We start from the raw sequence: 21680 nt of genomic DNA, 5'->3' as shown, positions 1-21680 counted from the left end.
AATTTAGAGGACATACCACTATGATTCATGCTTTTGATCTTCAATGAAGGTTGTGCCAATACTTGCACCAAATGGAAAATTGTAACATTTTCCATTAATGTTGTACAAATCAAGTGGTGTAAGTTTATTAGGCCAAATTTAACCATTGCGGCAATAATTAGTTTTGATAACTAATTATAATCAAGAATGAACATAAGGTTTATTCATTAAGTTTTATACCACATAAGGTACTTAGAGAATAAATTACATTGTAATCATAAGTAGATACTACTCTGATTAAGAGGAACCATCTCTATGGTTCATGTTTTTTGATTCTTTAAGTTAATACTTGCACCAAGTGGGAGAATGTAACATTTTCATTATAATTACACTATTAAGTGGTGCAAGTTTAATAGGCCAATTATGGCCATTATGTTGTGGTTTGAAACGGAAGTAACGGTTTCCGTTACTTAGCCTATAATGATGGCATGTAGGCTATTTAAGCATGGTCCTCCCATTGCTCCTGTTGCAGCTTTACAACTACACCATCTAGTTCATACAGGAGATTAATGGTAGACAACAAAACTATGATCATTGGAGTTCTTGAAGCAACAATACAATGCAATAAAGTATCAACTATGGCTGGAGTTTTGCTTGATCATTATGCTTCCGCTATGAGGTTAGGTCATCACATGTGTTCAAATTGTGTGTGTACTCTAACAGTGCCGGCAACGGAGGAGAGACCGAAAGACAGGCGATTGAGAGATGGTCGGTGTAGGGGAAGAAATGAGAGGAGGCTGACGCCGCCTCCGCTCGTTCCGCAAAATGAGCGGAGGTGGCGGCCGATAAATGAGGATGAAGGAAAACCCTTACAGAGAGAATGAATACAGTTTTATTTGATAATATACATTCAATGTATGACAATTGGTTCATTATAGCAACACTCAATATCATTTAATTTTTGGTGAAACCACATACAGTGTTGTTTTAGATATTACAACCACATGAAAACATTGTCCCTATTTTTTGAATACATATTAGAAAGGAATGAAACATTGCCTATAGAATACCAATATTATCACCTTAATGAAAAGTTAGGCTTGCAACAATGGCGTTGAAGAGAGAAGAAAACAACTGCTATGAAGATTAGAGACGTAACAAGGGTGCATGGTAACGAAGCCAAGCGTTTGCTTTTTGTTTATATATATATATATATATATATATATATATATATATATATATATATATATATATATAGTCAAGGGTTCTGGTGCGGGTGGCACTGTTAGGTGCGGTTGTGCGGATGCCGTTCGTTTTTAAGGAGTACAAATATCCTGACCGTTGATCTCAAAGTTTGAAATTCGCGTACTTTTAATTGCATTAGCGTACTGAGGGACAAATTAGTAATTTTGATTAAATTAACTTTCAATATCGTCGTTCCCATTGCCGTCGCCGTTGTTTTTGCTTTTCAAAGAATCGCCCAGTTGTCTATCGTTTCTCGATCGTTTAGCATTGCGATGTCCATTGTTTTTGCTTCCAAATCTTTTTCAATTTTCTGTTGTTATATAGTATGTAGTTATCGTGGATATACATTTTTATTTTTTTTTATTTCAGAAATTTGATTTACTTTATTTGGTTATGAAAATGGAGAACGATAAGTTATATTTTTGAAGCACATTGTGTATTATATCTACGCATAGTAAGTGTTAGACGGACTGATGTTCATTAATGAGATATGAGACGCATGGTAAAGATATAAGAGATGCATTTTAAAGAGATAGTAGACGCATATTAAAGAGTTACGAGACGCATATTAAAGAGACATGAGACGCATAATTAAAGAGATATGAGACGCATATTAAAGTTATAGGATAAGCATATCAAAGAGATTTGAGACGCATATTAAGGAGATATGAGACGCATATTAAGGAGTTTTGCGAAATGATTTATTTTAATTGGTACTAAAACGTACGGAAATCAAGAACTGAGGCCCCGCACGTTGTATTTTAATAACTCGCACATAATGGTGTTTTTGAACGCACATTAATTTATTTGAATTTATATATATTATTTTTATAGTTGTTTTTAATAATAATTATTTTCCATGTTATTTTAGTATGCAAACGAACGCTCATTAAGATATGAACTTAAGCAATGTGTAATGTAATTTTTTATTTCAACTTTTTATTTGTCACGAAAATTAACGCACATTAAAGTTTTTTTAAAAGCACGTTAAAGGTTAACTGGACGCATATTAAGAATATAAATTGTATGAATTAATAAGTTGATTTTTAATATGCCTTCATGCAACATACAAGATGCGTGAAAATATATATTAATATGTTTCAAATATCTTACAAAGTAGTTTATATCAAGATTGAAATAATGTAAATTAATAAATCCTTTAACAATAAAAAATATTCATTATTTTTCGTACTTCATACCAGCCTTTTTCATGTTTTTTACAGACAATTCATTGATTTCAGCAATCAAAATTGCTGTAATGTATTTGACCCTAAGGTCTGCAAGATCTGATGGTTTAATTTCATTGCTGTCAGTTTGAAAACCAATCACTCCACCCCCAATGTATGTTTGCATGTGGCACATTGTAAGTACACCACAATCACCTTTCTTCTTGGGGCAACTACATTGGATTAGCATTCTTCCAGGTGTAGCTTTTCTAAGTCTGTTTGCAGCACTGTATGAATTCCTTTCGTTCAAATATCTTACAAAGTAGTCTTTCTGCAAATAGATAGAAAAGCATTAAATACAGAAAAAACTAGATTTCATAAAATGTTTTATAATGTGTTAATTAGTACTCACCAAAAGAAATGGTATTTGACCATATTTGGCAATACCAGCAACATCAGCAGAAGGGCTGCCAATTATGTGTATGCATGTATGGTAGACATCCATATCAATGCATATGACATATATTTGATCAACTGCAATCACTGGGAAAAAGAACTGCATTTTGTACAGTTTTAGTTCAGAGAAATTATAAATACAATGTAATTTAAGTATGTAGAATTTAATTTACCAAACGACACTTCATAGGGTCACCAGAAGCAGTGTCAATGTCATGATTAACGCTTTCTCGAAACTTTTCATAAAGCTGATCAGTACTGTATCCAGGTGGTTTATACACAATAGAAGATGCCTACATGAGTATGATAATCTTGTTAGCATTGCAGTATGTGCTTCAAGACGGTTGTTAATGTGCATGAAATCATAAATCAATAGTAAAATAAATTACAACTGGTGTCGTTGAGAAAAAGAATCGTTTTTTGTTACAATACTTAAAGGTGTAGATCTCCATGTTATTTAGAATTAAGCTCCAAGTGTCCAAAACACCAGCTTCCACATGTTCACCCTTCCTTAATGACCTCAACTCAATCATTAGTAAACGTTTGTCTTTATGTTTAAAAACAAATTCACACCTACAAAAATGTTCAGATATGAAGTAAAAAAATCAGTAAGTAAATACACACGCACATTAAGCATTAGATAGACGCACATTAAGCATTACATAGACGCACATTAAGCATTACATAGACGCACATTAAGCATTACATAGACACACATTAAGCATTACATAGACGCACATTAAGCATTACATAGGCGCACATTAAGCAGAAATTTCAGGCATATTAAGTATAAAACTCACACACATCACTAACATTTAATAGCATACAGGAAACACTAACTTGTTATGAAACTCATTTTACATATAGGAATTTGAAATGTAACTTACTTATTTGCATTATTGGCAGTATAAACCCAATTGTTGAGCATGATTTCACTTGGAATGTGTGGTGCAGTGAAGTTCAGGTTCATTGTAAAGCATGGATAGTCCATCACATAGATCTTTTTGATTTGCACACAGTGTGTTTGTAGTCTCTCATCAACAGGTGTTGATGCTTCTTTTGCAGCTTCTTTAACACTTGTCTTATTTGTATTCTAAGTGTTATGTGTTTCAACATGTTCTTTATTTGCACTGTCAGCATGGTGCTCTTCGTCACAAGACTTAAACTGGTCATTATTGTTCCCATTCGAAGTAGTCTGCTGAAGACCATCAACAACATAGCAAGCAGCAATATTTAAAACATCATCTGAGATGCTGGTTTCTGTCTGTGCCTCCTTTGGATTGGAAGTGGCAACGGAGGTCACTGTAGCACTATCAGCATTGTTGCAAGTGGGGCTTGGGGTTGGTGTTTTTAAAAGGTTGAAACTAGGAATTTCATACAGCTGTTCTTCCAAATATTCTTTCCTTTTTTGTATTGCAAGGTCAATTGCAATATATGTTTCTGGATCGCCCCAAAAGGAGTCTTGGCTGCTAAATGCTTCCCGCTCTTCCTGGGAGAGACATGATTGCACGCCTTGAACTACAGGACTGAGTGCCTTCATAGCCAATGAATGCAGGGTTTTTAGATTCTCATTGTTTTCAAACATGGCTGGTGAATTTTTTGTGTAGTCAATCAGGGTTACCATCTCACCAGAAAATCTTTGCATAGACTGTACATAACCAGTGCAGAATTCCTGTTGTAAGAATTAATGTGCATACGATTATGTCATAATGTGAGTGAAATATGATCTTTAAATTTGCAAGCACATGAATTATTGTGTGTGTTATGGTAAAACATAATGTGCTTTACAATTATACAGTAATATAAGTGAAAGTAGCTTGAATAAAAATAAACAAAAAACGCCATAGAATGAAGAACACACCTTCACTCTTTCAAGTAACACAGGTTGTACTTCAGTCTGTTGTTGACCATTGACAGCAGGAAAAGCTTCCACTTCCGGTTGATTAGTACAATCAAATTCTTCTGAATACGTTTGAGTGGGCACAAACTGGGGATTACGTTTATGAATTATGCCTCTTCCAAAAGCCCCAGACTTAAACTCTTCCAACTCTCGGTCTTTTAAATGTTTAGTTGTCCATCCTATTAAAGCTGGAATAGCTCTTTTAACAGGTCTATGGAATTGTAACAAAACATGATCAACATAGTGTACCTGAATACAAATGACAAATGTTAGCAACAGAAGGTACTATGTTTTGTATTTTAAATAGAACAAATACACATGTAAGACTTACAAGCATGAACAGGAGGGACCCGGGGAAATAACCAGTCGGGTTTGGTTGCCAAGCAAGTACTGCAGTATTCAATCGCTGCAATAGGAAGCGGCACCAATTGAATTCATGTATTTTGGTGATATCATTTAATGCATCTAAGATGCGTGGACCAACATAGCCACTCTTAGGGCCATCGATGTACATAGAGCTTAGTATCACCATGAAGTGGATCTTGAACCATTCTCTTCCATCAGTGCACTCCATCATTGCTTTAATAGCCTCACCATACAGGATTTTGGTTGGGTTCTTTGGTTGAATCTTGGCTTTCCAATCCAAGAAAAGTGGGAGAGTAGGAGACAACCTGTCTTTCTCATATGCAATTTCAATTGGTCCCCTTGGGAAGCCCAAGGCAGATTCAACGTCATCTTCTGTCACATCAAGCTTGGAACCAGAGTGCAATGTTAAGGTTCCGGCCATTGGATCGTAGTTATGGAGTATCCAATAGCTCAAGCGTATTGGGAATTCAGTAATCTGCAGGCTAAGGATACTCCCAAAACCTATATCATTGACTACAGCTCGTTGTTCAGCGCTAAAATCTTTCATTGCGTCAACCAACTTAGCTGATGATCCCCTGTTCTTAACTTCAGGCACACCGTCATAAATTCCTTGGTTTCTATTTTTTGATCGCTGTCTTTGTTTTCCAACCTGTACAGTCCCCCCAGATGATGTAGCAATAACCATATCTAATTTCTGCTGGCTTTTCCGTTTTTTACCTATTGTTTTTTTTTTAAAAAATAAATAAATGCAAGGAAGGGTAAATGCATGATCAATGCGCAGTAAGTTGAATGTAGTTTGCATAAGGAAAACTACATAAGTTATGTAACATAAAGATATGGGAGTTTTGAAAGTTAATGTGCGTTAGGATAGTTCTTTATATGCGTGTTAGTATAACTTATTCAGTGAGTCTGAAATTTAATGTGCGTCAGGTGAGTACAGGTTATGCTCTATTGTAGTACTTATTGTGCGTTAGGTCGTAAAGTAAATTGAATACAAACATTACTTAAGGTGTGTGTTTAATAAAAACCTAATGTATGAATTTGAAGTTCAGTTCGTTGAAAAAAACATGTTTGTACAATTATATACTAGTATGCGTCAATGAGTATATATATGTATATATATTGCAACAATTTAGTTCATAGCATGGTTGAAGTAGCATGACGTTGTGTTTGCATCTAAACTTTATTTTTTTTGTATCATTCTGAGATAAACAGGGAAATCATACCGTGCGTGAAATTAATCAGTAAACGATATTATAGGGATGAACAGGGGTCGAATTTACCTTGCGCAGTAGCTGCTATTTGAGTAGATTTATCAGAGCATTTCCCGGCGACGCCATGCGTGCGATGTTGTTAAAAATAGTTTGGAATGGAGAATGACGGCTGTAATCTGTAAAATTTTTGAAAAATGATATTGGAATCTGAAGAAGGCGAATGTAGGAAGATTTCTGTGGAGTACTCGTGGAGTACTAATTCAGTTGTCTTAGAATCGGAGTGCGCAAAATTTGTTTGAAATGATAGTACAGTGATATTTTTAAGTTGAATGCGCGAAATAAACTAACACAAAAGCATACTGAAGTATTATTCTAACGGACGCACATCAAAGAGATATGATACGCATATTAAGGATATACGAGACGCATATTAAAGATAAACGAGACGCTTATTAAATATATTCGAGACGCATATTAAAGAGATATGATACGCATATTAAAAGAGTAATGAGAGAAATGATTTATCTCAATTGGTACTCAAACGAATGCACATGTAGATATGTGGTCCCGCACGTTGTTCGCTAGTAAGTCGCACGTAATGATGAATATGAACGCACATTAATTTACTTGATTTTTTTTTCTTTGTTTTTAATAATTATTATTTTCAATGTTATTTTTAGTATGCAAATGAATGCACATTAAGATATGCAGTCACGCAAGTTGTAATGTGCGCTAAAATATAACCTAATTTGCTTAACGTATCAAAAGGATTTTTATATAACAAAAATATATTAATATTTGCTAATTACATAAACTAATACTAAGTGGGCTATTTTTTTTTTTTCAAGACCAGCTTTTTTGTTGTTCTCAGTGGACAATTGGTTATTTTCAGCATTTAAAATCGCTGCAATGTACTTGATCCTGAGATCATTAAGATCTTTTGTCTTTCCCCTCCTGATGACACAGTCCCAATCGCTCGATCCAGTTCCCATGTATGTTTCCATGTGGCGCATTGTAAATACACCACACTCATGCTTGTTTGTTGAATCTCGACATCTCATCTCCATTCTTGTTATTACAGCTTTTTTAATTGTCTCTGAAGAAGTGTGCAGCATCCTACTGTTCAAATATCGCGCAAAATATTGTTACTGCAATAAAATAGAAAATTATTTTTTTTTAAATTATAATAAAATGTTAAAGTTTGTATAATGACTTAAAATATGTGAGTCAATACTTACCAATGTACGAGGTAGATTGCCATATTTTTCTGTGCTAGTACCACCAACGGAGGAATTGTCGAGTATATCAATCCGTGTATACCCAGGGAATATATCAATGCATATTCCATAGATGTGATCATATTTGATGACTAGAAAAAAGAATTGCAAGTTGGAATTTGTTTTAAATGTGTTAGCACAGAGAAACAATAAATACAAATCTTATTAAAAGAATTTAGAATATAATATACCAAACGTCGGGTAAAAGGATTATCATAAGCTTCAAGCTCCCCATCCACTTCTTTTTCGAACTTAGAGTAGAATTTATCAGTGATCTCTTCTGTTGGTGCATTCACAATACAATTTGTCTACAAAATCATGTCGTTTAGATATTAATTATACATTTCATTAATAAGTGATGTTATTTTATATATCTTTTTCTGAAATCAAAGCCTGCGAAAGCATATGTTATCGTGGGCATGCCTAAATGAAAAAGTTTACAATTACAGTTTCAATCCTATAGATGCTTCAATATGTTATTAAATGTGCATGAAACTATAACTGGTTCAAAGAATAACTTACCACTGGATTTGTTGTAAAAAAGAATCTCTTAATTGAGTCTTTCGAACTGCAGTTATACTCCAAGTAGTTTAGGATCAAACTCCATGTGTCTAACACTGCCGACTCAACATGCTGTTTCTTTAGCAGTGATTTCATATTGATCAAGAATAGGAGTTTTTCACCATGCTCAAATGATGTTATCACATCTGTGCTTGTTTTTATGGTTATTTTGAATCATCCAGTAACTAAGTTCTTTAATTTTGCTTATTTAATACCAAGGTTGCAGTAGGCGCTAGGCGCTAGTCGGGCGGCCGGGCAGCGCCTAGCGCCTAGGCGGGGCCTAGGCGGAATCTAGGCGGCGCTAGGCAGACTCTTAAAAAAAAATTAAAAAACAGTAATAGACTTGCAGTTTGACAAATTTAATGAAGCTGTTTTCAACATTCAATCAAATAGCACGTCCAAATAATAAAACTATCAATCTATCATACATTCCTTCAAACAACTAAACAAGTCAAACACTCAATTACTCAAACAACAATACCACATTTAATCATCCAACTAATGAAACAACATCCAAGTATCATTGTTTAAACTTACAAGTTACAAACTTACAACATAATTAACATTCAACAAAAATTCAACATTCAACAAAAATTCAACATTCAAGTTACAAACTTACAACATAATTAACATTAAAAGTTTTAAAATCCAAAGTGATTCATGAATCATGATTGAATAGGATCATTGCCAATTTCTTCATCTTGTCCATATTGCTCAATAACACGTTGCCCATCATCTTCAAACTCCACTTCATTTATTTCCACCTCACTTTCCCCTTCCGATTCAAAGTTATCTTCATCAAGATCCCTCAATCTAGCACTTCTACGGGGTTGTAATGCTTCATCCACTTCTATAGCATTATTGTTGCAATCCATTCCCGGCTCATTCTCATCATTCTCAACATTTTCCACAATCCAATCTTGTGCTAAACTTGCATCACTACCAACCAACTTTTCAATATTTTTATCTTGCTTGTTCTTGTTCATCAAAGTAGCATTAAATTGGACAAAAACTAAATTGTTGAGACGATTTGATTCAAGCCTATTTCTCTTCTTTGTATGTATCTACAATTCAAGTAATAAAATTATTCAAAAGTTGAAATAATGAATTAATGATTAACAAAGTATTAAGTATCATAATTCATATTTATATTTTATATTAACAATTTAACATGGCAAGTTGATAACAAACTAAATAGAATATCATATTAAATTACTAACCCCTTCAAACGTGCTCCAATTTCTTTCACACCCCGAAGAACTAGATGTTAAAGAAAGAATCTTTATGGCTATTCTTCTCAATAAAGGGGCTGAGATACCAAAAGTTGACCACCAATTTGCTACAAAACAAAGTTTATAATAATTAATAAATAATCAAATATAAATAAATAAATATAGTTAAGTAAACAATAAAGTATTAAAGAATAAAGAATGACTTACCGGGATTAAAGTTGTCATCATTCACCCCACATGCTTTGATTGCGATACTTCTTCCAAACATCCCCTCCTTCTTCTTATATTTTGACAATTCTTCACTTAAAATCTTATTTTGCATGTCAAAATCATTGACGAATAGAATATCACAAAAATCAACAACCCCAACACCTACAACTTCATCCAAATGAAGTTGTGGATCCTTATAATGGTAATAAGGATTCAACAAATATGCCATCAAATGAAGAGGAGAGTCAAGCATATCTTTCATTTTTTCTTCAATAATGTCAATAATCGATTTATAGTTCCTTGGGACATCGGACAAAGTATGTTTGATTTCCTCTTTAGCTCTCATAAGCTCACCATATACAAATCCCATTGATGGCTTGCTATCACAATCAACAAGTCGAAGTACTCTCACCAATGGTGCAAAAACCTTCAAACATGCCGTTACACCTTGCCAAAATCCCAAACTTGTTACGGTTGTGTGTGCTACCTTCCCTTTAGCTATCTTGGAAAATTTACATGCCTCCCATTCATTACTAGAAAACATTGCCCTTAATTCAATCTTCTTCTCGGCTAAACTTTGCAAAGTAAGGAATGAAGATGCAAATCTAGTCACACCGGGCCTCACTATATCTCTCTTCTTTGTGAAAGTTCTCATCATTGCCAAAGTCGTGTGATGAGCATAAATAAAGATCGTTAATGCCTTTGCTTGATCAAGGACTTTCTTGTACCTCGGGAGATTTCCAATGCTTTGAAGCATTAGATTTATCGTGTGAGTGGCACAAGAAGTCCAAAAGATGGTTGGCCTCTTCTCTTTCAACAACTTTGAAGCTCCCATGTTGTTTGAGGCATTATCCGTGACAACTTGAACAACATTTTCAACTCCAACTTGTTCAATGCCATGCTCAACAAACTCATAAATATATTGACTTGTGTGTGAATCAAGTGAACATTCTTTAGAAGAAAGGAAAACGGTGCCCAAATTTGAATTCACACACAAATTCATTACACTTCTTCTCTTTCTATCGGTCCAAGCATCCGTCATGATTGAGCACCCATTTAGCTTCCACTCCTCTTCATGTATCTTCAAAGACTCACGAACTTTATCAACTTCTTTTTTCAAGAATGTTTCACTCATCTCATATCTACTTGGTGATTCAACTCCGGGACCGAATTGTCCAACTGCTTCTAACATCATCTTAAAGCTATCTTTTGCAAATGCATGAAAAGGAATAGCGGCCTCATATGCCCATCTACATATATATTCTTTCACTTTAGTGGTCCTTTCCTTCCATATTGCACCATCAATACGTTGTTGTTGCAATGTCTTTCCTAAATTCATGAAAGGTTCGGGATTTATGCCACTTGCAAACTTATCCATTGGGCCAAGTGAACGTGGTGGCTTCATAGATCCAAAAGACCCTTGCAAGTCCTCAACATCAATTGACTCACTTCTACTATTAATATTCACCTCGGCTCTTAAATTATCTTCATTAACTTTTTTATTTTTCCTTCTCATTTTGACTTCATTGATTGCATTTTTACACTTAAGTTGATCATCTTTAGTAGCTTTAGAACACGGAGCAACATTTCCTTGTATATGACCAATATGCTCTTTTATTCGATGCACTCCACCGGATAAAACTTTCCCGCACAACAAGCATTTTACTTTATCCAAATTTTTCCCATCAACTAAAATACCATATTCCTACCCTACATCATTTGATCTCCTTTTAAGTATAGATGCTTCAGAAGATCCAACACTTTGAGTAGCCGAAGCACTTGATGAAGTCATTATAACTAAAAATCATACACAATAAATGTATAATTCAATTCACAATTTCACATAGTGCATATGAAAATGTAAGCATAGTGCATAATTCAATTCACAATTTCACATAGTGCATATGAAAATGTAAGCATAGTGCATAAATGCATAATTCAATTCACAATTTCACAATTCAATAAATGTAAAATACACCATTTTCCAACACTGCCTACTATTATATAATTCAAAGTTTCAAACTTGTCTAGACCAACACTGCCTACTATTTGCGTACTGCCTAGACCATGTTTGGAGCAATGGGCAAGTGATAAATGGGCAAGTGACTAACAAAGGACTAAGGAGTGATGTAGAAAATTACCATAAAAAATTAAAAATTGAAAAGTGAAAAACTGAAAAATTGAATTTTGTTTGAGAAGTGGGGTGAGAACTTTCAGACTTACAGTTATACAGTACAGAGCTGGACGGACCTTCGTGGAGACGGTGGAGTGCTGGACGTTCGTGGAGTGCTGGACGCCTGCGACGGCGAGTCGGCGACGGAGCTGGACCTTCAACGGCGAGTCGGCGACGGACGGCTGGACCTTCGACGGCGACGGACGGCTGGAGCTCGACGGCGACGGACGGCTGGAGTCTACGGAGACGGCGCTTCGACGGTGTTCTCGGCTTCTCGCTGGGCAGTTCTCCGCTTCTCGCTGTAGTGTGTGTCTCGACGGAGTGTAGAAGTTAGGGTTAGAAATCGATTAGGACTTAGGAGTTAGAAATCAGAATGAATTTTTTTTTTTTAATTTGGGTTTTTCGCTCAAAACGACGTCGTTTTGAGCGAAAAACCCAAAAAAAAATAATTTGAATTAACTCGGCCGACTCGGCCAAACTCGGCCGAGTCGGCCGAGTTGACCGCCCAGGCGGCCGCCTAGGCGGCCTGGCGCGTTTTGGCCGCCTATAGGCCAAAACGCCAAGGTAAGTGGCTGCCTAGCGCCTAGGCGGGCGCCTAGGCGGCTAGGCGGCCGAGTTTTACATCACTGTTTAATACATGTTTTCCTTGCTATTATCATTTAATTATGGTTCGCACTTGTTTTGAATATTTTACGGTGTTTGTTAGTGTTTTTGAACCATTTTAGGTCAAAGATATGACCAAGGGGAGTTCAAGGATGAGTTTGGAGCAATTTTGGATGAGTTCGGGGCCCAGTGGACTCGACGCGTCGAGCCCGGGCTCGACACGTCAAAATTTTCCAGTAGCTAATTAATTCGCGCACAGGAAGTCTCGACGTGTCGAGAAAATTCTCGACACGTCGAATATGCGTCTGTTTCTGGGATAAAAACAGACGCCTAAAGTGGCGCGGATAAAAAACAGACGCCTAAAGTGGCGCAGCTGGGCAAAATTCAATACAAGCGTGAGATTTCTTTTCCTAGTATCAATTGCGCGGACTTCAAGGCTCATATCTCCATATTAAAAGTTAGCAATTCAAGGAATCTTCCAAATTCTAAATATCATTAAAGACGACAATTTCTTTATTTAAATATAGGAATTAGAATTTGAGTCCAATTTGGTACAAGATTCCTATTTCATCTCAACTTTGTACCCACTATAAAATCCCTCATTCCTCAACCCTAATGACACAGACGAGACGAAGAGAATTCAGAGATTCTTGGAGACTAGAAAGAGAGAAATCAAGAGCCACAAGTTGTCTTGGAAAGCAAGAAGAAGACTAGGGAGGTTTGGGAAAATCGTCTGGTTAATTCTTGTTCTCTTTTGATGATTTGTAATTCTTTATTTATATTTGCTATGTATAATTTAGTCATGCTTGGCTAAATTCTTTAGAGATTCTTGGGTAAAAGTGTTTATGAACCTATGTGCCTGAGCTCTTAGTTTCTTTAAAATATTATTATTTGGGTTTAATACTTGTGTTGCAATCGTGACAATATTGTTTGATGCTTGTAATTAATGGCCATAGTTACTAGCTTCATAGCCATGTTTGTGTCACCAATGGGAGTTGGGGCATAAATTAGGGCACACACGATTGCACCTAATGGTTGGTCATTGGGAAAGGGGAACTTATTAGGGGAAGATAACACTTTATCATAGCTACAAATATGCAGATAAAAATATTTAACATAAAGATTAGAAAAAACAAAAAAATAATAAAATAAAAAATTCAAGATATTAGCAGGATCAATTAGCAAAAAAAAAAAAAAAAACAAAATAGGGATCTTAGGTATAACTTACTCAATCGATCCATCTGCCTTTTCAATCCAAACTTTAAGTGCTTTTTCAGCAGTAGTGATTGGTGATGAGAGTTGCACCTGTCTTAAAAAGAATGGGGATTTCATTGTTTCTGACCGTTTTCGTGTTCTCCGTCCTCTCTGCTGATGATCTTCAGCAGGCTCTGATATAGCCTTTCCAGCTTTCTTTGAAGCTGCTGCTTCTGGGACTATGTCTGCTTGAACACCAGGAGGCACTGCATCGGGAGGAAGATGAGCTGCTTGAACACTAGGACATGGCTTTGGTATGCTTACAAGTTCAGCGTCCTTCGCATTCGCCCCGGCATCAATAGGTGACACTGTAAGATTTATTTCAGCCTCACCTTGCCCTATGTCTGCTTGAACACTAGGAGGGACTGCATCGAGAGGAAGATGAGCTGCTTGAACACTAAGACACGACTTTGGTATGCTTACAAGTTCTGAAAGACAAACTGCATGCTCAGCGTCCTTCGCATTCTCCCCGGCACCAATAGGTGACACTGGAAGATTTATTTCAATCTCACCTTGCTCTATGTCAGATACTGAAATGTTTGGGGTGACTGTTAGGTGCTCTTCATTTCTAGCAGTCATAGTTTTCTGACACTCACCATCAGCATGTGTAACACTGTCCAGCAGTGAAACTTGTTCTGGAAGCTCAGCTTGCTCAACCTCCTTAAGTCTAGTGTTTTCTGCAACGTCGGCCCAAGCTTCACTGGCAACAGCTTTAATGTGCTCACTATCAACTTCATTGGCTCCAGTTTGTTGTGCAACGTTTGCAAGAGCTTCACTGGCAACAGCATTAAACTGCTCGCTTTGAACCTCATCAACTCCAGTTCGTTCTTCAACGCCCGCATTAGACTCTGTGGCAACAGACGTAACCTGCTCACTCACAACCTGCTGAACTATAGTTTGTTCTATAACGTGTGCAACAGCTTCTGTGGCAACAGCCTCAACCTGCTCACCCTCTTTTTTAGCACATTCTGGCTGTTGGTCTGAATCCTCATGCTCCTCTTCTAAAACGTCATCTTGTTGTTGTTCATTAAGGTAGATAGAGGCAACATGTGCAATATCATCCAGAGTATTTGTATGTGGTTGTGTTGGAATTGGGGTTGTTTGAAGGGGGCTAATTGTAGAGTCTGAAGCAGGGATATCATAAGATTCCCTAATATATTTCACCTTATTCTGTATTGAAAGTTCAATTGCAGTACATGTTTCAGGGTCAAATGCACTTCTTTCCTCTTGGGAGAGGGTTGATTCCACCCCTGGAATTGCAGCAGCAAGTGCTTTGTGTGCAAGCGTTTTCAGATTCCTGACCCTATCTCTATTGTGGATGATGCAGGATGATCTGCTGTTGTATTGAATAAGATTGTTCACCTCATCACAAAAGTTTATTAAACTCTGTTCATATGCATTGCAGTATTCCTGTGTGGGAAATCAACGTTTGTATGATTAATACATGATGTGTATCAATGTTAATTACATCTAACACACCTTAATGTGCGTCCTGTATTGTGTTAATGTGCTTTCAACCGATATGTATATAACCGTGGTAATATGCAAAGGGTTATCAACTAGTGTGCGCCACAGTAAATCCTAACGTGCATGATAAAAATACTAAACGTGCATATGATTATAACTTTATATGCGTTTAAAAAAAAACAAAAAATGAACATACCTCCTCAGCATCAATCCTAACATTCTGTACCTCAGGGATACTCTGAGCATTAACAGCAGGAATGTGAGAAGCTGGTTGGGTTGGTATATATTCTGGATTGCGTGGCTCGACTCTTCCTTGTCCAAAACCACCAGCCACAGCTTCTGCTCTCTGCCGCTGCCTTAGAAGTGGAGTTGTCCATCCTACTAATGCCGGAATAGACCTCTCGACAGGTCGGTCGAAGCGGAGGATCACCCTATCAACATAATGCACCTAAATACAAATGAAAAGATCGTTAAAATAAATATCTTCCACATTTTGCCTTTTTATTTTTATTTTTTGCAGAAATTCAATATGCTTCAAAACTTACAAGCATAAACAACATGCAACCGGGAAAATATCCCTTTTCTTTTTCCTTCCAACTGACAGCTGCAGCACTCAAGGTTCGAAGGATGAATCTGCACCAATTGAAATGGGGAATTTTGTCTACATTGTCCACAACTTCCAGAATATGTGGCACAATATACCCATTTTTTGTACTTTCGATGTACATGGAGTTGAATAGAAGAATAAAATGGAATTTGAACCATTTCCCTCCATAAGTGCAGGCAAGCATTTCTCTTACAATTTCCGAATACTTAACGGACGACAGTTTTTCTGCCACAATATTATTCTTCCACTCATTGAACAATGCATTATTAGAGGAGATCCTCTTTCCCTTGTATTTAATCTCAAGGGGTCCCCTAAGCAAGCCCAAAACAGCTTCCACATCATCTTCGGTTACGTCCGAAGTTTCATTTGTACGTAGAGTCAGTTTGCCTGCCATGCCGTCATAGTGTGTTAGGATCCAGTGGCATTGGTGGTTCGGGAACTCTTTGATTTTCAGATTTAAAATACTTCCAAATCCCATCTCCCGAACTACAGCTTTTTGTTCTGGACTAAATTTTGCAATGACATTAACCAACATTGATGATGACCCCCTGTTCTGGGCTTCTTTAAATTTTTCAAGAATGTCATCAGATTTAGGCTTTCGGGATCGTTTCTTTTTTGAAGACTGAATAGGTCTATCATCCACTGGAGCTACAACAATCTGCATATTAGCTTCCCTCTTGCGTTTGGAACCTATATTTGCAAATAAATACAAACTTTTGCTATTTTAAACTGCAAAAGAGACTAAATGCACAATGTGTGTGCATTGTTCGAAGGTGTGCGAGTCTATAATTTATGTGCGTCAGTCTACAAGTTAGTGTGCGTTAGACATGAAAACAAAACGCGTACAACAATTTCATAATTTTTGGGGATAATCATAAAACATAGAAATAGAATATGCGTATAAATAGTAAACAATGTGCGGCAAAAAAAAAAAAAAAAAAACATAAAGATGAATCCACGTGAAGTATACATTCAACGAAATAATATTCCTGAATTCGAATTTATTAGAGATTGTCAACTAAAATCACATTGCGTGAGAAACTGAAATCTTAAAATTATACACACAAGAGCTAACGTGCGTGAAATTAATCTGTAAGCTGCGCATGTGATATGAATGTATGAAATTTACCTTTTCTAGAAGGTGGTTGTTGGCTAGATTCGGCCGTGTGGGTTGGATGCTCTTCAGACGCCATATTTGCTTCACGCAAGGTGTTGGTAGACTGGTAGTTAAGCACTGTCGAAGTAGTAAAAGCTTGTAAAGGTTGCGCAATGACTGTGAAACAATCTGGAAATCGCGTTGTTAAAGGTAAGAAGCTCTGATAATGAGTTTCTAACCGGTTGTGGGGAAGAAGAAAGGTTTGCGTATTTTGTTTCTTTTTTTTTTTTTAGTTAATACCCGGGGTGGTATTTTAGTTAATTTCTGTTGAAATCGGACGAAATTTAATTGAATTGACCGGAATTCTAATCGACGTCTTTGAACACTCCGACTCCGCCCAGGATCGAATCCCCGCACCCCTCCGTTAAAAGACTTAAAATGTTGTTGGCCGTTTGTTCGCACAGCAAGAACAGAATATAAGAATATTAAAGTATTAGTGTGCGCATATTAAAGACAAACTTGACGCACATTCTTTGAATTAATCGCGCACGTTCAATGGTGTGTGGACTTGCGCATGTAATGCATGTGTACACGCACATTAAGGTATATACAATTAAACAAATTATTATATTATTGATTCAAATTAGTATGTCCTCGTTTACTTAACAAATTTCACATTGTAATCATCTTGTTAAAAGTTGTTGATTAAGGAATTTAACGCGCTTAAAGGCTATACTAAAGGGATATTCTGTTTATTATTATTATTATTAATTTGTTATTAGTTGTTAATCAAGGTTATGTATTTTTGGGAAATGAATGAATAATCTAACGCACATAAACAACTAAATATAGGCATATTGTTTCTTTTCAGATTTGTGAACAGTTGGCAGACAACATATATTTTGGTATACAAAGAATAAACGGATGAGCCCACTAACGAAATGGTAGAAGTTTTTGAACACATCGAATCCCCCAAAAGATTTAAAATTTTTCTGGCCGTTTGTTCGCACAGCAAGAACAGAATATAAGCATATTAAACTATTAGTGTGCGCATATTAAAGATTAAATTCACGCACACTTGAAGTAATCGTGCACGTCCAATGGTGTGTGGACTTGCGCATGTAATGCATGTGTACATGCACATTAAGCTATTTTGACACGCGCAGCGTATCTTTATTTATTAGGCACACACATAATATATACAATTGAATAAATTATTATATTATTGATACAAATCATTATGTCCTCGTTTAATTAACAAATTTCACATTGTAATCATCTTGTTAAAAGTTGTTGATTAAGGAATTTAACACACGTAAAGGCTATACTAAAGGGATATTCTGTTTTTTTATTATTATTATTAATTTGTTATTAGTTGTTAATCAAAGGTTATGTATTTTTGGGAAATGAATGAATAATCTAACACACATAAACAAATAAATACAGGCATGTTGTTTATTTTCAGATTTGTGAACAGTTGGCAGGCAACATATATTTTGGTATACAAGGAATAAACGGATGAGCCCACTGGCAAAATGGTAGAAGTCTTTGAACACATCGACTCTGCCCAGGATTGAACCCCCCCTCCCCCCCCAAAAGACTTAAAAAGTTTTCTTACCGTTTGTTCGCACAACAAGAACAAAATATAAGCATATTAATGTATTAGAGTGCGCATATTAAAGATTAAATTCACGCACACTCGTTGAAGTAATCGAGCACGTTCAATGGTGTGTGGACTTGCGCATGTAATGCATGTGTAAACGCACATTAAGCTATTTTGACACGCGAAGTGTGACGCATGTTAATCCATGTGGATACGCTCATTAAGTTATACGTAAGGGCACCTTTTAAGATTGAGATAATTGGACGAATATAAATCGAAGTAACCAAATTTTTTAACGATTTTGTTAAAAGGCATTGAAAGAATAATGTAACGCACATAAACAATTAAATGCAGGCATATAGTTTTGTATTCAATTTGTCAAAGTATCAAGACGTATATAAAGTTGTATAATGATTGGATGGTGGTTCTGGAAATCATTGTAATTCAATACATGGTGCAACGACAGTGTGGGACATTCTTCCTCTGGGGAATAAAGGAACAGTGTATCCTCACCAACACTAGGGGTTTGACTTCTTGTGCTAAAACATTGGCGGGGATACTCACATTGAGATTCTGAAAAACCTGCAGTCTGATTGTGGGAAGGGATGCATAACCTCGCACGCGCCTAATACTGGGAAAACCCGCTCTCACGATAGTGTTTCTCCAGTCGTTTATAAAGCTCTTCCCCGATTTCCATCCGGTAATCATAGCCCCTCGAAGCATGCTTCATACCTGGGAAGCTGAATTCCAAAAATGGGATGTGGATATTCCCTTCCACAACTTGAACGATCCAGCGTTGTCGGGTAGGGAAAACTGTCGCCTGGGCTTCTTTGACCAGGTCGGTTGTTTCAGGTTTAGAATTTGTCGCTTTAATTATTAATTATGTTGAAAACAACAAGAGATGGGGGGGGGGGGTGGTTAATATGAGCAGGATAAAGATTTCGAAGAATAAGAAGGAGATGAAGAAAAGATGAAGTATCCAGCGTGGGTGAGAAAGAGTCACCATACGGCATTGTGAATATCCATGTATTGCAAAGAAACAAAGTAGGAGTATTAAACAATTAGACAATATATAGGTAATGAATTTTGATGTTGGATTGTTGCATCTTACCTCCCTTTTATAGGCCAATGATAACATGGTACGAGGTGTGGGTGGGGGACATTTACTTTCGTGGTTATAGATCATCATATTTTAATATGCGCTTACTTAGTTGCTTATGTGCGTTTCAAAATAATACAGTGTGCGTCAACGAATAAGTTTACTATACACATGGTATTGTATTCATGAGCTGATATTAAGTAAACAATAAAAGCATTTTAAAGTATTTTGCCACGCACATTAAGTGTGTATCCAATGCACATATATAATTGTCATGCATAGGTAAATTAACCACCTCACCCCTATAAATCCTCCCTCACCACACACCCATACGGTGGGGTTGCGTGGTCAGACGACAAGACTAATCGTTGTCAGCAATTTATCTACTTCCCATAAAGGAAATCTTGGTAAATGTAACTTTTTTGATATCATCTCACATTATAAATTATTATCAACACGCACATTGTATTGTTTATTCGCGCATATTACAGTGGAAATTAAAGCACATTAAAAATTGGGGGACACTGTCACTATTCAATTACCAGTCGTATGGGCAAGGTAGGTGAAAAGACTAATCGTTGTCAGTAATTTACCTTTTCCCCATAAAGTGATTCTTCCAACATTGAATTGTCATTTATGACTATTAACTATGCATGTGTAGTTGGCGAAACGTACAATATTTTTCTAGTGGTCATTCAATGCTTTAAAGGACTAAAAAAACGGACCTCATTTTTTTCACGCACGCAGTACTAGTGTTTGGCACACTTTATAAATCTATGTGAAACACATTAAATGTGTGAACTCCATTTCATTTCAATGTTTATGAAATGTCAAAATAAAATGTGCCAAGTCAGGGAATTTGAACAAGTATTTCGCATATAAAAAGGAATGAACACCCAACGACCGAGTATCAAGGGTTTTCTTTACATTTTTATATGTTGAAATGGCATCAATTGAGTTACCCATTCCATCTCAACAACAAGCATCATTTCTTCCTCGTCGCGTTCTTCATGTTGTTCATAATATTTACCCTCATGTTCTTCATACTCGCCCCCTTCTTCTGGTTGTGATTGTAATTAGTTACAAAAACAACACATTCTAAACCTGAGAAAAAACATCTCCTTACTGAAATACAACACCACAATAATTCAGCCGTCCCCAGATGCCCCCATCTTTCCCCACACTGGCCTCGAAGCGGGAAGTTAGCATACTCAGCCACTCCCGTACGTCGCTGAGCAGTTACTGCTACGCTTCGACATCCTTTGAGTAGAGCTCGGCGGTGGTAGCCGTGGGGGACCGTGTGGTTATCGACTAAGACGGCACAGTCTTAACCTGAGAAGGTTCTTTTATGGGTCTAAACCGTAACAAATCTCGATGTTGTGGGTTTCCAGTAAGTTGCATGGTACTGTTGGAGCAATTTAACACTTCTGGATTAGTTGGGGTTTACATTCATTGAAGTCAATCTTCTCAGGTTTAGAATGTGTCGTGTTAGCCCAGTCAAACGGTAGGATCCACTACTCCTCGTGGAGATATATCCTTTGGTACCTTAATGCAGGCTTAACCAAAAGAAATATCTCCAAAAGGTCTAGACGGATCCTGCCGTTTGTCTGGGGTTCTTTATCAATTAAATAAGCTATCTTCGGGCCTTTGATTTGAATTGTTTTGTTGGTTGGTGTTGATTTAGATCGTTAGGGGGGTGTTGTTTATTATTATTTTCATTATGTGAGTGGTAGTAGCAGATCAATGTATAAATTAGTTCAATGTAAATAATAAATCTTTGTTTGGATGTTAATATATTTTTTCTGTTTATTTACTTGATAGTCATTAAATAAACACACAAAAATCAAACGCGCATTGTTATTGTTATATTTTTATTATTATTATTATTATCAACACAGAAGGAGTAAATACCCTTTTTTGAACGTGAGTGGTGCAAAATCCATAATATGCGTTGATTTGGTGTTTTAAATGCATGCAATAAGAATACAATGTTGCATACGTAAATTATTAAACGTCAAAATATTACTGTTCGCATATTAAGAACTAACTTAACGCATATTCGTTGAAATAAAATATTACAACTGTATAATGAAGCATTCACACGCACACGACACACATGTTAGTGTGGTTGGAGACGCACATTAAGTTTGTCTATAAAACACATTAAGGCCG

The 21680-nt window shown here is 36.4% G+C and overlaps 2 protein-coding genes across 2 annotated transcripts; both read right to left on the bottom strand.

Moving 5' to 3' along the window:
- Positions 1-8826: 8826 nt before the first annotated feature.
- LOC109171000 lies at positions 8827-9850 on the bottom strand. Its single transcript, XM_019320133.1, has 3 exons — positions 9604-9850; positions 9385-9503; positions 8827-9228 (listed from the first exon to the last, which is right to left on the bottom strand). Exons 1-3 carry the CDS (start codon positions 9833-9835, stop codon positions 8830-8832), a joined length of 750 nt encoding a protein of 249 aa, XP_019175678.1. The 5' UTR covers positions 9836-9850; the 3' UTR covers positions 8827-8829.
- A 106-nt stretch (positions 9851-9956) lies between these two features.
- LOC109170970 lies at positions 9957-11122 on the bottom strand. The gene is made up of 2 exons (XM_019320104.1): positions 10094-11122; positions 9957-9986 (listed from the first exon to the last, which is right to left on the bottom strand). Exons 1-2 carry the CDS (start codon positions 11120-11122, stop codon positions 9957-9959), a joined length of 1059 nt encoding a protein of 352 aa, XP_019175649.1.
- Between the last annotated feature and the right edge of the window lie 10558 nt (positions 11123-21680).

This window comes from Ipomoea nil, unplaced genomic scaffold (assembly GCF_001879475.1).
Source record: "Ipomoea nil cultivar Tokyo-kokei standard unplaced genomic scaffold, Asagao_1.1 scaffold3384, whole genome shotgun sequence".
Taxonomy (NCBI): domain Eukaryota; kingdom Viridiplantae; phylum Streptophyta; class Magnoliopsida; order Solanales; family Convolvulaceae; genus Ipomoea; species Ipomoea nil.
The sequence above is the reverse complement of the archived record's forward strand: the minus strand, read 5'-3'. Positions and strand labels throughout refer to the sequence as shown.

Coding starts and splice junctions, on each gene's coding strand:
- LOC109171000 (XM_019320133.1), bottom strand. CDS start 9,835: ATGGCATATTTGTTGAATCCTTATTACCATTATAAGGATCCACAACTT. Junction 9,504..9,603: donor TGATGACAACTTTAATCCCG/GTAAGTCATTCT, acceptor TTTGTTTTGTAG/CAAATTGGTGGTCAACTTTT. Junction 9,229..9,384: donor ATTGGAGCACGTTTGAAGGG/GTTAGTAATTTA, acceptor CTTGAATTGTAG/ATACATACAAAGAAGAGAAA.
- LOC109170970 (XM_019320104.1), bottom strand. CDS start 11,122: ATGAGAAGGAAAAATAAAAAAGTTAATGAAGATAATTTAAGAGCCGAG. Junction 9,987..10,093: donor CCAAGATAGCTAAAGGGAAG/GTAGCACACACA, acceptor TGATTGTGATAG/CAAGCCATCAATGGGATTTG.